Source organism: Telopea speciosissima, chromosome 8, assembly GCF_018873765.1.
Source record: "Telopea speciosissima isolate NSW1024214 ecotype Mountain lineage chromosome 8, Tspe_v1, whole genome shotgun sequence".
Lineage (NCBI taxonomy): Eukaryota > Viridiplantae > Streptophyta > Magnoliopsida > Proteales > Proteaceae > Telopea > Telopea speciosissima.
The window spans coordinates 49,484,028-49,508,098 of record NC_057923.1 but is presented as its reverse complement, the minus strand read 5'-3'; the positions used below and the strand labels follow the sequence as shown (position 1 = coordinate 49,508,098).

General features: G+C 39.0%; 2 protein-coding genes across 3 annotated transcripts in view; both read right to left on the bottom strand.

Annotated features, from left to right (window-relative positions):
• Positions 1-67: 67 nt before the first annotated feature.
• Positions 68-23,591, bottom strand: LOC122671464 (GDSL esterase/lipase CPRD49-like). Of its 2 annotated transcripts, none has more exons than XM_043868684.1 (6): positions 23,443-23,591; positions 19,476-19,553; positions 5,637-5,777; positions 5,064-5,143; positions 4,817-4,972; positions 68-343 (listed from the first exon to the last, which is right to left on the bottom strand). In XM_043868684.1, the coding sequence occupies exons 1-6, from the start codon at positions 23,551-23,553 to the stop codon at positions 130-132; spliced, it is 780 nt and encodes a 259-aa protein (XP_043724619.1). In that variant the 5' UTR covers positions 23,554-23,591; the 3' UTR covers positions 68-129. The 2 variants fall into 2 exon arrangements, with proteins under 2 accessions (XP_043724619.1, XP_043724620.1); XM_043868685.1 differs by having other exon boundaries at positions 4,817-4,966.
• LOC122671463 (inositol 3-kinase) overlaps positions 5,736-24,071 on the bottom strand; it is a 34,810-nt gene continuing 16,474 nt past the window's right edge. The window contains exons 3-4 of the mRNA XM_043868683.1: positions 19,476-19,553; positions 5,736-5,777 (exon numbers count right to left, since the gene is read on the bottom strand). Coding sequence (XP_043724618.1) covers positions 19,528-19,553 — 26 coding nt within the window. The 3' untranslated portion in view covers positions 5,736-5,777; positions 19,476-19,527. The remainder of the gene's footprint in view (positions 5,778-19,475; positions 19,554-24,071) is intronic.

The following is a 24,071-nucleotide window of genomic DNA, read 5'->3' as shown; positions in this document are numbered from 1 at the left end:
AAAGTAATCGATCCTTCTAATATATTCCTAAAAATTGCAGAGCAAATATCTAATAAGGTTTTTTTTCTTAATTCCCACTCCTCACAACAATCACCATTGTGTAGACAAAAGCACATATCAATCCAGTTTTTACTCCCACTGTATTTTCCTATGAAAGGTCCACTCTGCAGGGTTGATAGTAGTCTTCCCATTGAATGCAACAATATCATATGGGGAATCCTCAGAAAATTCAGTTGGCAAAGACTTCCAGTGCAAACATGGTTCCCACTCGGCTTCCTTGAGGACCTTTAGTATCTCCTTCACAACTATCTTGCTTGCTTCAGAAGAAAGATGAATACCATCTCTGTAAAAATGAAAAGACCACCAGTTACAAATACCAATACAAATGGAAAATATCACCTGCCATTTTCAAAACATAAAGAAGATGCTTGCATTTGAATTCAGAAATGTTAATAAAAATATCTTTATGATCAGTAAACTTGCACAATGAAGATTTCAAAATATTCATATAGAGATTGCATTTATACCCTGTCAAACTAGGCAATATATCAGTTAGTATTTAGGGAACACCAATCTTTGTGGCCTTAATCCATACACCCCCCCTCCCCCCCCCCCCCCAGAAAAAAAAAATAAAGGAACTTAAAAAAGGAAAAATCTTAAACAGAATCATCAATGCAACTACATTGGTCAATTTCCTGAACAGCTGATTTCTGTAACATTTTGTGTGGAAGAAGCATCCGATCTCCTTGATCCTAAGTCCAAACTAGGGGTTATAAATCACCATCTGATGGGCCCATCTAGAGCTCCAGCACCATTAATCAACATGATAATTTTTTCAGCATGAGGGTCTAATTTACCAACTAAAATACTATTCATTTGCCACCAAACATACCAGCGTCACAATTCCATTTGTGTCTAAATTTCCAAGTAAATGGGCTCCCGACTGTAGTAGTTTATTAGTGATCCTTGAGGGCCTCATGTTGTCATGAGTTTGAATTTCATATTTAAGTATCATTATATACCCTGCATTCACTAGCAAGTCCAACTCAACTATTCTATCCTATTATATTAAGGGTACCCATCTTTCTACTGTCAATGGTGAAGTCAAAGCATTTTTCAATTTCCATAACTACCAATCTATCTATTAAACAGTTCTACTATCTCAAAAGGGTATTACAGTAATTTAAAAATAACTTCTTTTGAATAGTTATCAAAGTTGTACAAACACCTAACTGATTCACTGGAGGTTACAAAACTACCCATTAGTGAGAAGGATTAAAAAAAGTTAAATAAGCCCATTATTATCTGTACAAATACCTAGCCGGATACCTTGGCAGATAGAAAACTATTCATTACTGACAAAGATAAATGAGAATAAATAAACCCATTCTTTGGGAGAATGAAATGACAAGAAGTAACATGTACGCACAAGCATTGCAAGTGCCACCCCTCTAATAAGCTTATTTAGATCACTGATGAGTACAGTGTCTTCAATTTTATAATTTATCCACCTTAAATCTAGAAACTTTGTAGCTTCTTGTCACTTCATTTCTTAATACTTAATGCAATGAACATGAAATCTGGATGTTAGGCTACCCCAAAGGGTTCACTTTTTTATCAGGGAACATTTGTTGGTCCCAAATAACCTGCCAGAGCACATCCAATGTAAAGATATACCTGTACTAGTGCAATTATATGTGGATCCCTTTCTCACTCATTAGTTTTTCAGGCTAGTTACTCCTCTGAACATTGTCCTACAGTTATCTCAGAAAAAAGGAGATAAAAACAAGAGAAGTGCTTGTATGTGAATGCACTCCATAGTTCCTCATTTAAAATACTGATATCTGCCAATGCAACAACAGAAGTAATCCACTTGAGATTGCCCCTTATCAGGTTCCCTAAAGTTTGAAAATTGACAGAGATAAGAAGTTGACTGACGTTCATCAGGCCATCACAGTTTTCTGATAGGCCAAGGGCAGCAATCTGTCCTAATGAGTGATGATACATATCAAGAAGCAAATGAGATAGAACTAGGGATGCAAGCTAGGGGACTTTCAGACAATATGATGAAGGTTGATGTTATCTTCTAAGAACAGTTCAACAATACATGAGTTATGACCCTTCAAGGTTATAGAGTGTTCCAGATACCAGTTACCTGAAGTCACAACTGGCATCGAAGATAAAATGAGTGATTAATTTAGGTTACAATGATTAACTCACAATAGCCGAAGCATGTTTTTGTTTGCATTATTATTACCCTTCAGATGGATGCATGGTTTAAAAATCATCTGCTACCATTCCCAATCCATACCAGTCTTAGACAAGAATAATTCACTCATTACGAGTTACAAAAAACTACATTATAGAACTTTTACACTGAATGTTTTCTTGAGACCAGTATCCAAAAATTATATATAAATTCTGTTTGGACTATACCAAAGGGTTTGGATCCAAACCCATTGATCCACCAAAATTTTATATGAATTGCATTGCAGACTTTAAAAGCAAGATGTTGTAATCTTCAAAATATAAGAACAAAAATTTATATATGTTTATAAAAATGTAAAAAACATTCTGTTAACTATGTAAATATTGTAAATTACATGTTTATTATTGTATATGTCTATAAATTTGCAAGTATTGTATCATGGATGTCTTTCTAACAGTTATATACAATATGTTGGGTTATTTATAAAAAATGGGAGAGGGATAAGGCACACCGCCCGTGTGCGGTAAGCTAGGGGGCGGCATCAATGGGGGCGCAGGATGGGGCATCATACAGGAGGGGCAGGGGGTCATTTCAAAGGGGGGAAGTGAGAGATAGACACAGAGGGCGCTGTGCCCAGCATTTTCCCATAAAAAAAATCATGATTTTTAGAAAAAATAAATAAATAAATCAGCAAACTGTCAGGAATTATCCCCCCCCCCCCCCCCCCAGCCCCCCAACTCGACCTGCTCTGATCCTTCACAGATTGGATCAGTATTCCCCACTAACAATCAGGGGGTGAGACTGACCCTTAAATCCTTGTCCATAAATGCTTTTCACCATATAAGGTTCCACTGTCCAAAAGACTTGGTTGACCCCCCTTCCACCCCTAACAATAGTGAACATTTTAGATAATAAGTGGAAATAAGAAGAATAAAACACAACAACAACATTGCCTGATCCCAACTAAATGGGGTAGCTACATGGATCCTTGCAATCCAATCAGTTCTATTCCAACTCATATATGATACAAGTCCTAAGCTATGTATGTCTTTCCTCGGCACTTCTCCTATGGTTAATTTAGGCCACCCCCTTTGCAATTCTTCCCTTCCCTGCCCTCCTCATCTGCAAAATCCTACCCCCTCCCCACTCTGCAACAGTTGAATCCATGCAAATGAATCTAGCCGCAATATAACCCGCCTCAGCCACCACCCTCCAACACAAACTAGTTCGACGCCATGAAGACATGCCCCCAAAGCAGTCTCCTCGCTGGTCTGGTCTTGATCTTGTTCCCAAGGTACCCACCCCATGATTGCAGTCCGATTGCAAAAGAGATGGGTGGATTTAGAGAACATGCAGTAAAACAAAATAGAGTTTGCATCAACAAACCCACTCAGATTTATCAATAAAAAACAGAGACTCAAAAGTACCAATTCACAGGAGACACAGTGGACAATGTTGTCAAACGCTACAGCATCTTGACAGGCGCAATTGAACTATGCAACCGTCTCCAAGCATCCCCGAAACTCGGATCTGCAAATCCAACAATCCAAGAATCTACTCCACTTTAAATCCCGCCCTTGTTCCCAACGAACCCAATTGATCCCTGCTGCAGCCCTCTCCCTCGCCCTCCCTCTTCCCCACAATGGTAATCCAGATGGGATTGGGAAAAACTCCATTGCTTGCTCACCAACTTTGCATGGGGATAGAATGAGTCACAATCTCTATTGACTGCCACTGAGTGGTGAATGCATCACGATCCTTGTCCACTTTGCACAGGATAGAATGAATCACGACTGCCGCGGCTTTGGCCACCCAGTTGGGAAAGCCCTGGGTTCTCGACCCTATTGCCATCATGGCATCCGATTTCTGGCTCAAGGACTGCTTCGAACTTGTTGAGCTTAAACCTAGCCACCACTACCCCCTTGCCCCTACTACCCCACCACCATCTGTCTGTATCCCGCCCCTGCCTGGCATCTCTCTCTCTCTCTCTCTCTCACACACACACACTTGTGAAATCACATTATTAACCCTTATAGTATGCTACCACATTATTGTGTAGAGGGTAAAAAAATCTGGTTACAAACAAACGCACCCATATATATATATATATATGAAGAAAAATAAATGAAAAAAATGGAAGTTCCCTAATCATAGTCTAAAACTAAAATAGAAGTGAAATAAAACTCTATCACCAACCATATCTATCCCAATCTAAAATTTCCATATAAAATTGAATTGCAACTTACAAGAATAACCCAAGTAAATAGATAAACCCCTCCTACTGGACCAAAAGCTAAATTTGGACCCTGTTCATCTCCGTTTGGGCTCCCAAATGGTTTGAGCCGGTTCACAGAAGTGACACTGCATCAACGTCCCATCAGATAATTCTAACCAAGTCACATGTTACAGAATAGAAGTCCATTTTTGGCATGTAAGACCATGTAGGAAGCATTTGGTGATGGACCCCCATCTTCTATGTACTTAACCTTGATCATCATAGGGTGATACATACACCTTCAATGAATTAAATGCCCATAAAAGTGAACCACCCAATGGTTGGACAGAACAAGGATCTATTACTAGTATATATAAAGACAAGAAACTTACGTAAAGCAAGCAGTCAACCAATCATCCCTTTTTTGAATTGCAGTCCAAAGATCAATGGCCTTCACATCCATCTCCCTACAAAGCTCTAAACAAGCTTCTGAGTATCTTCGGCAAGCTTCATTTGTTCGATCCATAGGGCTAAATATACCACTGTAACTGGTTTCAGATCAAACCAAGATGTAAGGACTTCAAAATAATGCTCTAGAAAGACAGTGAAACAAGACATGCAAAATAGGCATCAAAGCACCTTGAATCTCTTTCACGGATTGTCGCCTCATTGACAGGAGGGCAACTAAGAAATATAATGCGTGTTTTCTCTGAAAGGCTCTGGTTATCAAATAAATTTTGAGTTAGAAATGGAATAAAAACCATATTCAGGTAGGAGACAGCTACCCTTCAGATCATAGTTGTCAAGGCATCGCCTAGGCGTCCATTGCTAGAAGGGCACCTTTGTCGCCTAGGGGACACCTTGACACGTTGTTGGTGTTGCCTTACTCTTTTCCCTCCTCCAACGCCTAGGATTGCTCTGTTGCCGTGACAACTATGCTTCAAATCTACCTAAAGGACTCTTCAGCATCAAAATGCTCCAAGTTCATACAAAATCTGAATAATTGGTTGTAACAATCCTTGGGTGTACAGGTGGAGAAAGAGCAGTGGTGCAGAGCAGAAGCCCTCCCAATGGATAATTTTTTATGTAGTAAAACTAGAACTGCAGAACTTCCCTGTCACTAATCCCCTGGTCGATTTTCCATATCACTGCTTTGTGATTCAGACTTGAACATGTAACAACAGATTATGTTGTTATTATGCAAAAACATACCTTGAGATGAATTGCAATCCTTCTCATGTTTTCAATATATTCTGGAAGTGGTACATGAGGTCCCAAGCCAGATGAGTGAGGCCCCATTGAATCATTGCCCCCAAAGTAAACTATTACCAACGAAGGTTGTATAGCAGCATCCTAGAACAAAGACAAAAACAACAATGCATCATGAATTAAAGTAAGACAAACCTGGAAGCCTGAAACAGAAAACCAGGTCCATATGCTTGAGAATCAAGCCCAGAGAAAGAAACTGGTTTATTTTGCACTACTGTATAAATGAGACTAGACAAAAGAACTGATACCAAGTTCTGCAGCTTTATAAAAGTCCTCATGAACTTGGGACAGATTTTGTAAATTTTAGAGGGTATGATATATTTTCTTATTTCAGTAAAAGAGAAAAGTAGCAACTATGGCATGTATATGGTACTGGTGATAAGCCTACAAAGGCAATGTTTGGTATGGCCTTTTCATTTTTTCTTTTGAGACCCATAATGGATTATAACTCTAAAATGGGTAGATTGAAATGATTTTCATCTATAAAAACATGAAAATGTAAAGCAGCTGACATCAGGAATGGATAAAGACCCATTTTTCTGTTCTCAAAACATATATTGGAGATGATAAGGTTAAAAAGAATCAAATGCACGGGTGCAAAATAAGGGTGTTTCCATCATTCTGTCTTCTAATAAAAAAGTGCCGATTTTGAGATTGAGGGTGAAATCCTAGCCTCTTCCACGTGTGTGAGATTCCAGACATGCCACCAGAAATCAGCCTCCTGCCAGTTGACAGCACGGTAAGTGGTTGGAGCTTCCTGAATAACTCAATCATCAATTCTGAGACATCTCCCTGTTGTCAATTACATCCATTTTCACTGTCTACAACTCATGACAGTCTGTTGCAGCGGGCAAACCTCCTATCATTCTTTGTAACCACCATGGCTGATGCTCCTTGAAAAGAAGGCTAGAGATCAGGCAAAACCTGCAGTTTCTTAAACAACTCATACAGAACCATATCAGACTGCCAAGATCGGCATTAAAATATGGGTGGTATATCCCATAGCTCTTCATATGTATGACTGAGATTTGATTGCCAGCAATGAGTCTTCATTGTTGGTGGAGGAGAGCAGTGTGGGTTAGTTTTTATGCTTCAGATAGTGACTCGAGCAAAAAATCCATTTCAAATAAAAAACCATCAAGCTAACAGTATCAACAGTAATTTCATTTCAAAATTGCTTTTAAAAAACAAGAACGAGAAAATCAGGAATGAGAAATCGAAGGCTATGCCAAAATGCCATAAGTATTCTCTACACTGTCCATGGTTTCAAGCAAGACACTAGAGACATATGGCGCAGAGATGTCCCACTCACTACATGCAAACCCAAAGCCCCATGTTCTCAGTTCAATTAGATTCTGTCTCATTCCAGAGTTCACAATTTGAGGGTTCACTAGATTAGCTAGTCACCAAGCAAAGATAATGGGGTTACTAACTGCTAACAGAACTGAATATTAGAAAAGCAGAAATTTCCAGAAGCACAGAGAAAGGAATTATAACCATATTTAGAGAAAATTTAATAACTCAAATAGAACTGTTCTGGTTGACCAAAACCTTAGGTCGACGGTTCGTTCAATAGGTTGATCAAGTCTCCAAACGTTTGATTTGATTCTGATGACCAGATTTCAAGATATGGAGGAACTCTACTGCAAGTGGGAAATCTCAGACTTGCATAATTGATGGAAGACTTTTAAAGGCTTAAACAGAAATTGATCAAGGCTTTAATCAGTGATTAAAACAGAAAACTGAAACCAGAAACAGTAGAGCAAACCAGAACTTGAAGTTAACAGATTTGACTACGACTAGGAAAAGTAGAATTCGAGAAGAGTGAAGTTTTAAAACATAAACTTAAATCTGAGAATAAGGATGCAAATCAAATTCAGAATATTGCAGAATCTAACCAATAATCAGTTTAGCAACCAGAATAAAAACTATGAATAAATCTCACACTGAAATTCTCATAAAACAGTAAAACCGCAGGTAGTATGGATAAGAATTCTGACCTGAAGTTGCTTGAATGATAGAGAAGAGATAGAAAGAAGGATAGAAGATACCAGGTTAGTAATCCACCTAAAACTCAGGCTTGGAATCCACCAGAGCCTCTTCCAGAACCCACCACATATGCTACTGAATCCACAGCAGCAAAATTCAGAAAAACCGAACTGAAAATTTCATAAATTCGTGTATGAGGTCATAGGCCACTACACCTATACATAGAATTCATAAACTGACTCTAACAGTCTTAAACTGACTTGAAAAACTACGGCTTAGAATGATCCAAACAGACTAGTATTTGACACTCCTTTCCAAACTAGAACTCTAAAAACAGAACATAGACCTAGAATGTAATGTGGACTCAAATTCCTAATAGTTCTAGCACTTGACTAAATGAAGACAACATAAATAAAACAGGACTGGACTTATCAATTCCTAATCCAGCCTGACTAATGACAACTAATCACAATCAAAATAGGGAAAAGAAAACTAAAACAGAACTCCTTGACAGACTAAGAATAGGATTCCTAAGGGGACTAGGATTCCTAGAGAGACTAGAATTTCTGGAAATGCTGGAAAATCCATAACCGCAGACTTCAGATGGCTTCTTTCTTCCTTGTTTCTGCACAAAGGAAGCTTGATTTGCTAAATAACAAGGTTGATATTTGTTATATTCCTAAACTTTATTCATGGAATATGTGAACCAAATTTGTTTTCACTTCCTAAGTCACTGACCAAAACTAAGGTTTTCTAGAGTGTCAGGTCTAGAGGGTATCTCCAGACTGGCACCCAAGTTTTTTCCACGTGGAAGGGTGACGTGGCAATTATGACCGTATGTGCAGCTAAGAATTGGTCTGGAGTGGCCACATAAAAAATTTCATTGAGATTCAGGCTTATACCCTCCCATGTAATGGCATACCCCTCCCTTGTATGTCCATGCATCCCCTCAGTAGTGTGTTCACCCTCTTGGTAGTCATCAATTTTTCAATGCTTTCTTTTTCCATTTGGCAGACTCTGTTTTGGGCTTAAACTTGATGTGCGAACAGGGAGCCTCGTGGTCTATCAGTCCACAAAATTTCATCCTGCCATGTGCAAATATTTGTGTCAGTCTAGAGATATCCTCTAGACCTGGCAGACTAGAAAATTTTCTCCAAACAAAAAAATGTTAATTAAAAAATACTAAGATTCTTTTGTATTGTGGGACCTAGTCCAGCTGGATTTAACGTTTTCTGGTTCAGAACTGGGACTTAGACTTAGCTGTATAGGACAACTGATTTGTCCAGCAATGTGCCAAAGGAATTGTGGAATTTATTAATTTTGAAAGAACTTATTGTCAACCTCTTTCAGATACGAATCTATCTGATTCAGAAGGGAAGAACTTGCATCAGCATCTCAATTTCAATTCAAACATGGGTTTGATTCACACTCTATGTTCTGAGAACTATTTACCATCTGAAAAGAGGAAAAAACAGAGTCTGTCTAAAGAAATGCGTTGAGAAACGGAAGATGAATAGAACCTTTCAACGAGATAGTGCTTTTTCAAATCTCTCAAAATGGAATCTGCTCCAAACATATATGCCATGGTTCCTTACTTTGACAGGGTGAAAATATCTAATTTTCACCCTTTTAGAAACTTTGAAGACCTATTACCGATACTAAGTAGCAGTCACAAATTTTTATCTATTTTTCATGATATTATGCATGGATCAGAGTTATCATAGCCAGTTTTTCAGAAAAAAATGGTGTCTTCTACAATGGAATCTGATAACTGAGATTTCGAGTAAGTGTTTCCATAATCTTCTTCTGTCTAAAGAAATGATTCATTGAGATAATGAGTCACCCGTTCCGTTGATATGGACACATCTGAGATCACCAAATGCTCGGGAGTTCTTCTATTGAATCCCTTTCCTTGTTCTTGTTGCTGGATATCTCATTTGTACATGTCTTCTCTTTGTTTCCCGAGCCTCTAGTGAGTTACAGACAGAGTTTGAAAAGATCAAATCTTTGATGATTCCATCATACACGATTGAGTTGCTATTTGTGAAAACCTCTGGATAGGTATCCTTCATCTGAATTGATACTGAAAGGTCAAGTTCTTAGGTAGACGGAGACAGGACATTGCTTGCTGAACAGTCAACAGTAAGTATACAGTCAAATGAGATTCGGTCAATACGTGGAAGCTTAGTTGTGCTTCAAGAGTTGGTCATGGGAAGATGAGCATGGACTTGGTTGCCCATATAGTCACATACCTGTCCTCTTTCATTGAGTTTCCTTTGGCCCACTGCTGGACAAACTAGCTGTTAAATTACATTGAGTGGAACTTTTTGTGAAAATATAAATAAAGATGCAATTATTAGTGTCTATTTTAATAACAATTGAGATAATTAAAACCATAATTTTTGGATTGGATTCAACTGGCATCTGAACCAAGGAAAACCAAAATTGGAACCGCCCGAGCACAGAACTAAAAAGCAGAATCAAAGCAGGTTGGTTTGCTGTTTTTTCTTTTTCCAATTTATATTATTTTTAGTTTTTTGTATAATTTTTTATTTTATTTTAGAACTTCAGTTTAAACTGGAACAGGGTCCGTTTTAGTTTGACCACCAGTTCAGGTTTAAAAAACTTTAGTTAAAACACAAAGAAAAATGATTATCATAATCACCGTCAAGGGATATTTGATTTATATTACAAATTTGTATGTAAGTATACTAGCAAATATAATTACTCATACTCCAAGTTATCTTTTAATTCCTTTCAACTGACATGAAGAATATGTAAGGCCTATTTCACATGTAAAACAAGTCCATTCAATAAATATAAAAAAAAAAAATTACTGGGCCATTTTGTTCAGAAAAAGTCTATTTCCAGATTAATCATGTACCATTAGCAAGTCATTCACAATACATCATCAATGGTACTGACAACTATGAAAGTATGGTTACGTTATTACATAGGCTTGATTTGGTATGAATTCTATTTGAATTTCATGGGGTGATTTCTATTTCGGAAATTGTTTGGTTTGATTTTTTGCATCCTATTTCAGTGAAATAGAAATCAATAGTTCAAAATCTCGTGAAATCTCGATCGAGATTTCGGAAATTTCGAGCTGCTCGAAACGAAATGCTACTTCGAATCGAAAAAATACAATATCTCGAGCGAAATTCTCGAAATTTCGTGATATCTCAAGTCGCGAGATTTCGAATTTTTCACCAAACCCCTTTACATAAAAGACCACATTTCGTCAGTCTCAGTCGAAACGAGACTTCAAAACAGCTCTGGTTTTTTGGTTTTTGCTCATTTCTTCTCCATTCTTCCACTTCCCATTTGAATCCTTGCCGCATCTATGCCGGAACCACTTGGAGAACACAAGATTCAAACTTCTTAGCACATTTGTGAAGCCTTTCCACTATCCCAGGTAAAACCATATTCTCAAAATTGGTTTTTTTTTGGGGAAATGCATGATCAATATGTTTGTTTGTGATGAAATAAATATATGTTAGACACCGGAAGCCGATCTACAACTTCACGGTGTCGAAAACACCATTTTGGGTGACTATTTTTGCAATTTGAACATTTAAATGTGTTTATATAGCCTAAAATAGGGTTTTCATGAAGTTTCAGGCCTTAACTTGGCCTAAAACCCACCGAAATGACCTACCGAAACATACTAGAAAAATACAATATTTCGACCGAAATTTCGAATATTTCGGTCAGCCCGAAATACCGAAACGAAACGAGTTCCCGAACAATGGATATAGCTGAGGAGCTGTTTCAAATTTGAAATTGATTTCACTCTTGCTCTTTACTGAGCACAAGGTTAATTTGATGGGCAAAGCAATAATTTCATGTTAAAAATAAAACATCACCCTTCTTCTCCTGATGGTCTCACCACCACCTCCCCCCCCAACCATCACCATCACCACCATCATCAGCACCACCACCACCACCATCTGATCAGATACATCAACAAAAGGGGCTTATTTTAATGGAAATAAGCCTTGGGTTGGGTTCTGTAAAGAATCCCAGAACCTGTAACCAGTGCCTTACAAAGAGAAGAGAGAAGAGAGAACTGGATGGAGAAGAAGAGAGAACAATGGGAGAAAAGGGTTGTGCGATAGATTGTTTGTTCTACTGCACCAGCCAACATATATTTATATTAGGCCAAAACAGAATTACAAAAGGAATATAACTCTTACCTAATTAAGCCTAAAGCCTAAAACAATAAACTTACTTAGACTAGGAAACTAACAATTAAAGACATAAACTAATAAAGGAAACCACGATAGGGGGACTCCCCCTATCATGTTACATACCTCTTAACATTCCCCCTCAAGCTAGAGTATACACATGTCAGAAGAAAGCTCCGGCTTGGACCAACAAGAACAGATATGACAGGTAGCACCAGTCTTGAACACATATAATCGTAGATGCCAGCAAGTTCAAAGCAGCACTCCAATCAATAAATCCATCAACAATAGCATCCCAAACAAATCCAAGCAGCAACAGCAACACGCCAACACCAAAAGCTCTTCCCAAGGAAGATAACAAAATGCAGCTCCCAACGGCTACACCAAACGTCCTTCCCAATGAAGGCAACAAAATGGGGTAGTAACCTGCTCAAACAAAGACAAACAAAAGTGCAACTCCAATGGTTACACAAAATCTCATAAAAGTGCAGCTCCGATGACTACAAAAAGCCCATAAAGGTACAGCTCCAATGGCTACACAAAAGCCCATACAAGTGCAGCTCCAGTGACTACACAAAAGCCCATAAAAGTGTAGCTCCAAAGCCCATAAAGGTGCAGCTCCAAACCCTCCAATGGCTACACGAAAACTCAAAAAAGTACAGCTCCAATAGCTACACAAAAGTCCATCTCGAAGAAGGCACTCCAACAAACAATCAAACTCACTCCTGGGTCCCGAACACGAAAAAAGAAAAAGTCTCAGATAAAATTGCTTGCAGTAGACATCTTCAATTTCCCCCTCACGTGTAGCATTACATGTGAACAAATAATGACCAATAAGCAACATCTCAAAGGAAGGGCATCTCAACAAATCTTATAAGCAAGAGCACCAACAAAAAAGATCCCAATAAATTAATCTTCAATCACCCCCACACGGTAACAAAGAAAATCCCAATAATAATTTCTCGCCTCCCCCTCAGTGTAAAATTGTAGGCAAGCACAATCACTACTCCATGAACATAAGCCCACTGGCAATTCGGTAAATTCTGACTGCGCTAAAGGGAGCACCCAAGAAAATATACCAAACAATGGAAAAGCAAAAAAAGTCAAGCCGGTTCCAGTAGGACACTAAGCAGGCCGGAGATAAAGAACGAAAGATTGCAGATGCGGAGGGGCGAGGCAAAGCTCAGCAGGCAAGCCAGCCTTATAGAGTCGGCTCATTAGAACTAAAGTCTTAATGCTTGCCTGAAACCATGCCTACAGCACTTCGGGTGTCTAGGCCCTCGGCCAAGACGCGTTGAGGTTATTATGAGACCGGCTAGAGGCTAAAGCCGCCTATTTCCTAGACAAGGAGGAGGTTGGCCTTTGTGCTAGGGACACAAAACTTTCCTAATTCCGGGTTCCAAAACCCGTTTTGGATCACATATGGGCTCACCAAATCAACAAATGGCTAAAGTTTAAGAACCAATGGCAATATTGTAATAAGCCAGATTTTTCAAGAGTTACCAGGTAAGACAAAGAGCCAAGGATATGAAAGGGGTTAAAAATTAATGACCATGGGTATACTTGGAAGCAGTAAACTCGTAATGGCAAGATGTAAATAACATGAGAAGGATGGGTAATAATTAAAGGTAGGGTGATAGCATAAAATACCTTCAACAAAGAAGGCCATTCGTAAAAGGATACTTCACTAAAACAAATAGAGAGGGTGGGGGCAAACTTGGAAAATAGGCAATAAAACAAGGTGAAAGTGGAACCTGAAAAAAAAGGTCTTAACCGAGAAGGTGTTGGAGGCTTTCACGGTACCAACTAGGGGTAATATGGGAAAAGAAAATGATGAGACTCATAAAAGCAAAGAATTGATCCCTAAAGTTAAGAGTCCCGACTGTCTTCTACCTCTTGATAGTAACGGCTCTGAACCAGCCGAAACAAAGGGGAAACCAAGGGGTAAATCTTCTTCAATCCTTCGATCAAGAGGAGAAATTGTTCAACATTCGACCAAGAAAGCTATAATCCGGCAGAAATTGAATCATGAACTAGAGCCGAAAAGTATGGAATCAAAACCAGCAGTATATAAATCTTCTTCATCTTCTTCGGTCGATTGATCGAAATACCAATCACTAAGGAATTTATTAACAGCAAACACAAATACCAAAAGGGGACATTACCATCTTCAGTAACCTACCAAGAACAGCAACTTTCTTGGACCAGGAAATCACCAGCAAACGATTGCATCAAATAGCAGCAAAGGTAACTAACTAAGCAAATAAATCTTTGAGAACCATCAAGGGGACAACATACGAAGCCGACAATGGCACGCAAGAGGAATCGATTCAGGTATAATCAAGGGGAAGCAGCGGCCACTCATCAAACAAATCGACACCGCAGGTTTTCAATTAACACCATTAGTAAAGTTCGATCAACATAGATTGATCAGTAACATCAGTGATAGATAAAGGGAACACTTTGCAGCATCAAAATATTAATACTTCAGTCTTTAGCATACGGAACCCTAGTTCTTCTTCTTCTATGAACTAGGGTTCCCTTCTTCAAACTGGAAACCCTAGACGACTCTCAAAACAGCAATCACGGAGAGAATCAGGTATTGGTTACTGCTCTGATACCATGTAAAGAATCCCAGAACCTGTAATCAGTGCCTGACAAAGAGAAGAGAGAAGAGAGAACCGGATGGAGAAGAAGAGAGAACAATGGGAGAAAAGGGTTGTGCGATAGATTGTTTGTTCTATCGTACCAGCCAACATATATTTATATCAGGCCTTACTTAGACTAGGAAACTAACAATTAAAGACATAAACTAATAAAGGAAACCATGATAGGGGGACTCCCCCTATCGTGTTACATATCTCTTAACAGATTCTATACATGTTAGGCCTTTGATCCCATGGGTTTTCAATGTAATAGGCCTAAACTATGGGTATTAAGGCTGCATACGGGATTGCTTTTATTAGAACTTAGTTTCTTATACTTCACTTATTTTTAAGTTGTTTTGGGTTAGTTCAATTGAACCGGTTCTATGTGGTTCAATTTAAGTTGCAAGTCATTGTTATTAAGGATCCTGTTTGTTTAGGGGGGTGGGGTGGGATTTTGGAAATAATAGGTTCCACCTGCAGGTGGGGTGAAGGACCGGAATGGAAAAGACATGGAAAAGTAACTTTACTGTTCCACGTAAGTGTTTGGTTGGTCAGGGAAAAGGAAAGTGAAGACTTGAGGATGGAGAGAGTGAAATAGAGGCGGAAAGGGGAGGATGGGGAGTGAGTGAGATAGAGAGCGGAAAGGGGGAAGATGCATTGCAGGGGCCTTAATCTTCCATCACAGCAAGGGCAGAGGTTGCAGAGACGCTGGGTTGAGGAGAAGAGGGCTGGGTTGCAGAGAACCAGAGAGGGTTTCAGATGGAGGCGATTGAAGACTGGGTAGTTGCAAAGAGGGCTGGTTTGCAGAGAGGGTTTCGGTTTTGTGATGGGCCTTAATCTTCCATCACAGCATGGTTTCTTTCTTTTTTGGGAAAATTACTGGCCCCTCCCCTATATTTCACTTTAAAGACAGTCCCCCCCCCCCCCTGCATATTGAATAATGACACTCACCTCCCCTAAAATAGAAAGATTCTATCAACCGTACCCAGTCCGTGAAAAAACACTGTTAAGTGATGACATTAGCCTTAATAGATTCATTTAAACCCAAAAATACCCTTATATGGTGTCATATTCCAAGATTACCCTCCCTAATAATAAGAGAACTAAAGTGAAACGAAGAACTTCTTCGTTCGAACACTCTGCCGGTAATCTTCCCATTTCGAATACTCTCCGGCAGTAATCTTCCTCTCTGCAAATCACCCACAACCCCTTGGAAAATCCCGCTTGAAAACCATGTTACGTCTCTTGTACTTCAGAGAAACAATGCTGGCATGGCCATTCTCCAATGGATGTTTCTTCAACGGCTCAGTAGAGCGGAATATGCAGGCAGTCTCTCTATCTCCCAACACGTCTCTCGAAACTCTCTTATCAGACCCCACAAGCCCTTGAGCAGATCAACAAAACCCTTTAATCCCAACTCGCCTCATCGTCCAATGCTGACTCCTCTGCCAATTTGGTTGGCAGCTGAGGTTCAGGTTCAGGCTCAGATTGCAGCGCTGCTGGCACAACCCTTCTCCCCTTGAACAGTGTCACAATTCACAAAGCAGTATGTCAACCTAATCAAGCTCAATGTTTCAATGTATTTGGTGGCTCAGGACTTCTTTATCTTTATAACAGATTAACAATGACCTTTCCATCAGCATCTTAGAATTGTTCACCAAACCAGAATTCTTCAAGAAAGTAGTGTACTATGTGGGGAAATGTTTTTCTTTCATAGATCATTTTTGCATGCAACATGGAACTGTAAAGTAGAATTTGATTCTGCATTTTTCTTTTCCTTGGTTGAATCTTCAGGAATATATACGAAGGAGCTATCTTTCAACTTGGGTCTTGGTGTTGGTCTCTTTTTCTAATTGCTGAACTTCTAGGCACTGAGATGCCTGTCCAAAGTCCAAACATAGACGTCAGTCCCCTTCTAATTTTCGGAAAAAGATTCGATTTTTTTTTTTAAAAAGGAAAAAGTTCTTATTCTTGATAAAAGTACAACGTTTACAGGCTTCTTCTTCTTCTCCCTTGATCGAGAATTTGAGATCCGTCACTGCACAATCTCTGAGATGAGGAAAAAATTACTGGAAATAGAAAGTGAAACACAAACATCTCCATTCGACATCCGTTCCTTCTCTCCTGTGGATCCTCTCTTTGAAACCCTTAGAACTGGTTTTGGTTCAGAAAACCAGGGCCCGGTTGGGAAAGGTAAAAGAGGTTCAGTTCTTCCACCACCAGATACGTTTGTTTCCCAGCTGTTATTGCAAGCAATTTTTTTGCAGATCTTTGCATTCCAAGCTTCTACATCTATCTCGTCCTTCAATTGTTCTTCCCAACATGAATGACCTACTATCGGTAATTCTTCCGCTTTTTATTTCTCTTTTCTATGTTTTAGTTGGTTTTGAATTTGGTTTTGATTGGTACTTTGATGATGTTAACAGGTAGACGATGGTGTTCTGACGTCAGCAAGGGCGATACCGGTGGTGAAGGCGGCGATGTTTGGTCACTCAGAGGTGCAGAGGGGTGGGAGCCAGTGGGGTTGTATGAGGAAGGAGGAAGAAAGAAAGAAAGAAAGAAGAAAGAAGGGAATGAAGATAGAGTTGAGGGTATTATTAACTTTTTCATTGCATTTCTAACACTGTCAACCAATATGGGTACGGTTGATGGAATCTTTCCATTTTAAGGGAGGGAAGTGTCATTATTCAATATGTAGGGGAGGGGACTGTCTTTAAAGTGAAATATAGGGGAGGGGACAGTAATTTTCCCTTCTTTTTTTTTTTTTTTTTTTTCTTTTCATTCCTTTGCTCTTCAAGGCCGGTTTATTCCGAGATGTTGACATGCCAACGGCAGCAAGGAGCCCCAGGGTGGAGGAAGGATATGAAGAGAGCTGTGGTGAAGGCCGAGATTAGCAGCAAGGACACTGGTGGGGGTGTCAGAGGGCGGGGAAAGAAAAGTGCTGATCTTTAACAGAGAAGAAGAAACTGTTGGTGCCACTCTGCTCTGATCTTTAGGAGAGAAGAAGAAATCGTTGGTGCCGTTTTCTCTCGGCACATGCTCGATTATATTCTCTAAGCATCGCCAAATGCTCTGTACAAATCCTAACATCTCACTATCAATTGTCCCAAACATTTACCAAATAAAAAAATAATTTTCGAAATTGACTGTTTAATTTTTGTTCTCCATTTTCTCCATCATCTGCAATGGGGAATTGTAAAGAGAAAAAGGATCTAATAATTCGAAGTTCCCAGCTGGCGCAGAGATTATGGGTTGGTCTCCAGAAATAGAATCACCAGCAGAGATGGTGCTTCTCAAACCCGTTCAAACGGCTCGGAGATTATGGTTTGGTGGATCTGCGGAGAACACCGGTGCTCTGGCAGTCGAAACTGAATATTTTGGTGGATTAACTCATGCTGCAACTATTTCCATGGATTTTTGCAAAGTCCGGCATATTTGGTGGGACTTTGCAACGGGGTGGGGTGGGAGAAACCATCGGCCACGCGGGCCAACCGTAAAAACTGACAACCTATTGTTTGTTGATCCAAGTTTCCACCCCATAAAAACAAACAAATTGCCTTAGGCAAGGGGTGGGAAATTTCATACAACTATTCCACCCCTAAACTCCCACCCCACCAAAATACTTCTAAACAAACAGGGCCTAAGTATTTTAGTTGGCTGGATTAGGATTCTATAAGTTCAGCCATGTTTTGAGTTTGTTTCTTCATTATTTCACTTTCCTAGTCAATTTAGGATACCTTATTAGTTAAGGATTGGGATAGGCCTTTCCTTTTCAGTGTTTGAGTCTATTTTTGAGTTTTCTACATAAGGTTGTAAGGGCGGCAAGCATTGTGCACGAATTTTGATGAATGAAAAGATTTTGCTGCTCTCTTCTGTTGAAGAAATCCCTTGTGTTTGATCAAGGAACTCCTTGTGTGTGATCAAGGTAGGTTGGTGTTTGATCTAATCGAACCACCTTGTGGTGTGAAGCCCAGGTGTTTAATTTCTAGTTGTTCTTCCTTCCATCATCTTCTCCATCCATTAACAAGTAAGTATTCTTCTATTTTCCTGCAACTAGAATCTTTGGTCCTAGAAGATTACATGTTACATGTTTTTTAAGATTAAGCAAACCAGCCACATGATTTGATTGAAAGTTGAAACTTTAACCAGATATCAAAAACCCTACGTTGAGAACTTGATTCAAGTTTCACTCAATTCTGACCATCCGATTGGCTGCTGGAGTGAAATCTCTGTTTTGCCGTTTGCCTTATCAAACCCTGTTTTCAGATCTGATTATATTTCTGATTTGCTGAACCTATTAAGCTACCGTTTATAAGTTATTTTTATGTCTGAAAACCTGCTATCTTTCTTCAACCTCTGAATCCTAATTCCGGTGGTTAATGTACTGCTTTACCCCTATTCCTAATGCCACTAGGAATCACCCATAGATGTTGATCTGACCATCCGAATTGATCTCAGATTTTCAGCGTACATTCCAATCTCTATTTGGTAAACTCTATTTCAGTTTTAGCCCTAACCTACCATCTGATGTTGTTTAATTTGATTTCTCTTAAATCTGGAATTATTCCTCTGTGAAAAGATCTTGTTTGGCTACTGATTTGAGCAATCAAATCCAGTACTACATTTCCATCACCACCTCGCCACCACCACCCCCTTCCCGGCCCGCCCCCTCTACCACCACCCTCTCCCAAAGAAATATAGAGAATTCATTCTCAGAAATTGAACTACCAAATGAATTTCTTATTCTTGAAATATTTCAGATTGATGAAACCAAAACAATTTCATTCTTGACCAAAAATCTATTTGTAGACCATTTCATGAAATCAATCCGAAATTGAAATAGAAATCCTACCAAATCTGGCCATAGAACTTTGAGATAAAGATGAATGTTTGATTTAAAGAATAAAGTACATAGAAGATAAAGATAATGTTAGGAACTCAACATACATACATACCTTTGGAAAAACTTGTTCGACAACTTGGAGAGCACGCCTTGAATTCCAACCACTATATCCTCGCACCAATATGTCTGCCTATCACATCACAATTAAAAGTGAGTCACTTTAAATGTAAACATAGTTGCTGGAAAGAAAAACTAGATGTTTGTGTTTGTTATGCTTCAGCGATGAAGGTATTATACTTTTAATGGTTGGGGTCATAAGTTCGGCCCTCTAAAGTGGAATTAACTTTTAATCATCTACTCAAGGAACGGGTTTAAAGTTTAAACTGACAGCACAGTTACAACATTGTTACCTAATTCGTTCTTTGGTTTGATCTATATGATCTGTAATTCATTTAATACTTACCTATGTAATTCTCCTGACCAGATCACAGTTTGCTGTTGTTTGAATAGGTAGAAACAGTGGGTTGGACAATAAATCTGCTAGAATCAACAGTTTCAAGAGTGAAATGATGATAAAGTTCAAGTAAAGTGATGCAGATATGAAGACCTACATCCGTAGGAAGAAGAAGAAGTGAGGCCAAGTTGTGGCCTAACTTGTTGCTGTTTTACTGTTTCCCATACTTGGTCTTTACTTCATGTCTTGGTTATGTTTCAAATTTCAATTGAACCATGGTCCATGTTGATCCAATGTCGGGTTCAATTTAAGTTTTCTTAATTTTAATTCTTAGCTATGTATTGACTAAGCTTGGTTAGGGGGAATTCCTATTCCAACTCTGAGTTTGGTTTTTTATTCTCTTAGCTCACTTAAAATAGGCTTGTTAGGACTTTAAGGCTTAGTCTAAGTTGGAATCAGTGGGGACTTTTCCTACTCAGATTCTAACTCCTTTTTATTATCTATTTAAGCAATAGAAGGCTCATTCTGTCGCCCACGAATTTTATTAAATAAAGTCTGAGTTGCTGTCTCTGCAACTTGTCTTCCTTGTGAAGAAAATCTTGTGTTTGATCAAGGTTTGACGGAATCGGTGTTTGATCAGATTGACACCTTGCGGTGCGAAGCCTAGGTGGATGGTTGGCTATTATTCTTCATCTTCTACTGCTGTACTACTGTTTGGGAGATCTGAAATCAAGTTTTCACAATTAACAAGTAAGCTAAACCTTCAAAACCTGCAACTAGGATTCCCCCCTTCTAGAAGATTGCATACTACCTCTTTTTTTTTAGAGTTTTCTGACCAGCCCAATCCAGTCATTAGATTCTGTTCAAATTTTGATTGAATGTTTTAACTCCCTATTCATGAACTTGATCTAAACTTGAAGAGATTCTGAGCAGCCGATCATATATTTTTAAGTTTTCTTATTCTACCCTTTCCCCCATTATTACACTGTTAAGCTTTCTTTCAAACCCCATTACAGCTCCATTAGGCCATTACAGTCCCCTCCTTTTACCTATTTGCTTGTTATCCTAATTCCCTTAATTTGAACCTTCCTTTGATAGAAAGATCTTGGTATTGGATACTGGTTTGATCAATCAAACTCAGTACTACATTATAAAGTCAATGAAGTGTTTTAAAACAATTAGGTAATATCTATAAGGAATAACAATCTTGGAGCTTATACGTGCAATGGTAAGACAACATGTCATGTTAGGATATATGGAGAAGGGAAGTAAAGGAAAAAAGGGGTTTAATTTGAGTCAAGGTAGATAAATTTGTGATGAAAAAGGAATGTTGACTGGTGGATGAATAAGACAGGGAGAAAGCATGAGTTTGAGGATAAAAAAGGGGCATACCCAGTGCACGAGGCTCCTGCCACTGCAGGGTCTGGGGAATGTCATAATATACGCAGCCTTACCCCTGCTGCTTCACGGAGAGGCTGTTTCCCGACTCAAAAACCTGCAACCACTAGGTCGCAATGGAGCAACCTTACTGTTGCGCCGAGGTTTGCAATGGTAAGGTTGTGGATAATGTAAAAAAGACAGCAAATCAGAAACAATTCATGGAACAGTATTTTTAGAAATTAAGAAACAAGTCCAAAGAATTAGGCTAACTGAAAGGAGGATGCAGAGGCCGATGGGTTGTAGGACATGGCTAGATTTAGAAAAGAACATATTTATTGTATAGGTAACAGTATGAGAGAGTGCACAGAGATGGTTTGTATCAAAGACCAACAACTGCACCAGAGAGAGCAATAGAACACAAGTTGAAGGTACTAAAAGGACAGAGGGAAGACTAAAAGAACATGGGTCAAGGTAATGAGAGAAGTCCTAACGGCCTATGATTTAATAGAAGACATGGGGATAGATAGATTAGAATCATAGGATTTGAGTAGCTGAATCCAAATATTGAGGCAAGGTTTAGTTGAATTGACTAATGGAGACTTTGTGGCAATAGTGAAGTAAAGGAATGTAAGGAAAAAGAGAACCCTGAAGATCAGACGGGTAAAAGAAATAGACGACATACATAGATAAGTTTCAATGGCGTTATTAACGTTATCAACAATCAAGATGGATCAGACTCTTCTAGTCAACCATATCCACAGCCTCCTACATAGCTAAAAACAAAGCCAACAAAATAGACACTGATTTGAGCCCAAGGTCTAAGACACCAATTTCTTGAGGAGGATTTTGGTCTGATGTTAGGTCTTCAACTTAATGAGATTTTGAAGTGTCAACCAAATACCCTCCTAATTTGCAAAATTGGTGCTCATTTCATGCCACCTCCAAGGACAATAATAGCATAAAAATAGACACCCGAGCAAGCTTATTTTGACACCAAAGATAATAATGACATGTTAAAAATAAATTTGTATGTGCAAAAATGTCTCCTATGCTAGGAGAATCATGATGACCCTTCTCAAGATTAGAAGTTAGATTAACAGCACAGGTTGAGTACTTGGTTTTCCTTCAATCTGAACATTGCAAGAGCATTACCTTATCCCAAAATCAGTGTTCAACGCCAATTCCAGTTCCAGACATTTATGCCTTGGGGCAGGGGTTGAATTCTATTTTATGGGATTGATTATCATGGACCTTTATGATATTTTATTTGTGTATTACTGTACAAAAATTATACTCTACAGCTTACTTATACCTATCAACAAATTTTTTTGTTTCCATCACACAGAGAAACAGGGGAGGGGAGGGGAGGGGAGGGGAGGGAAGGGGGTGCAGAAAAGAAAAGAAACCTTATATGGTAAACACCCTATCTTGCATCTCCAAACATCCTCCACACCCTCCCCACCAAAAAAACAAAAAGCCTCTACTTCAACACATCCATGCTCTTAAACCTAACTTGACTTAGGATACCATCAATCTGATTCGTGTAAAGGTCCAGTGGTGATAGGAAAAGCTGCTGGATATGGGCCATCCATTTAAAAAACAGAACATCAAAGAATATTAAAATGATGACAAAAAGGAGACAGAAACTATTGTCCATCAATTAAGCTACACATTCTCATTTTCAAAATGATGAATTTTCAATATGTCAATGACATGAACAACCCAACACGACTAGACCCAATTAAGCGCTCTGTGGATAGAACGGAATTTTCTTTTCTGAAATTCAATCAGTTATCTTCACAAAAGCCATTAGAAAACCTATATCTCCTGCAAAAATTAACCCTTCCTAACCTTATCTCAGGAGTTCAGTTCAGAACCTTGAGTACCTGCCTCCGTCTCCACCTCCGCCATTTAGTGGAGCAGTTGAAAGGAGTTTGTAATTTTCAAAGAAGACAATGTATTGAGGGAAGTAGAGTGAACTGTGGAACCCACCACAAACCACAAACCGCAAACCAAAACAAAGCAAAAGAATTCCCCACATCAATCGTTAAACCAATAATTTATCTTGAAACAGAGACACATTCAAAGGAAATAACTTATAACTTAAAAGACTTAAAAAACACAAAAAGACAAAATACAAACAAATTGCGTCTTGTGAATCATGATTCTGAAATAGAAAAACAGAAAAAAGAAGCAACACAGTCGGCATAATCGATTATCACAGAGAGGAAGAGAGAGAGAGTACTTTACGAGAATAGATGTCAGCGAGCATAGCGCCCCAACCTTCTTCGCTGTAGCTGAACTGAACGATGGAAGAGCCGAACAGAACAAAAAGTGGTCGTTCTGGGCCCACCATTCTCTCTTTGTGAGCGATCGCCACCGCCTTCACCACCACCACCTTTTCGGCTTTCGGAATTCTTGAAGTGAAGTGTGAGAGACTGAGAGAGAGAGAGCGAGAGGCCTTCAAAGATCTATTATTCGTCGGCGCCTCCCAATGAAGAAATCAAGTAGGAATGAATCATAAATTTTTCTTTTTTGTTGTTTGGGAGGAGGGGGGGGGGGGGGAGGGATTGCGCGCATGAATCGTTCGTGGATGTTGCCAAGCAGTAACTGCTGGTTTGATAGTGACGTAACATAACGTAACGTAATTTAACGTAACGTAGGTAATAGACATTAATTATAGGTAAGTAATTAAGAGATAATTTATGTACATTTGTTACAAGCCGTAGGATTGGCATTGGATCATTCTCAAAGGGAGGACCACCAAGAGGATTTGAAAGCCTTTGTTGTTATTTTAAGAGTTATTTTAAGAATGTTTTTTCACCCGCCAAAAAATATATATATATTTAAGTAAGAATGGGACCAACTCTAACC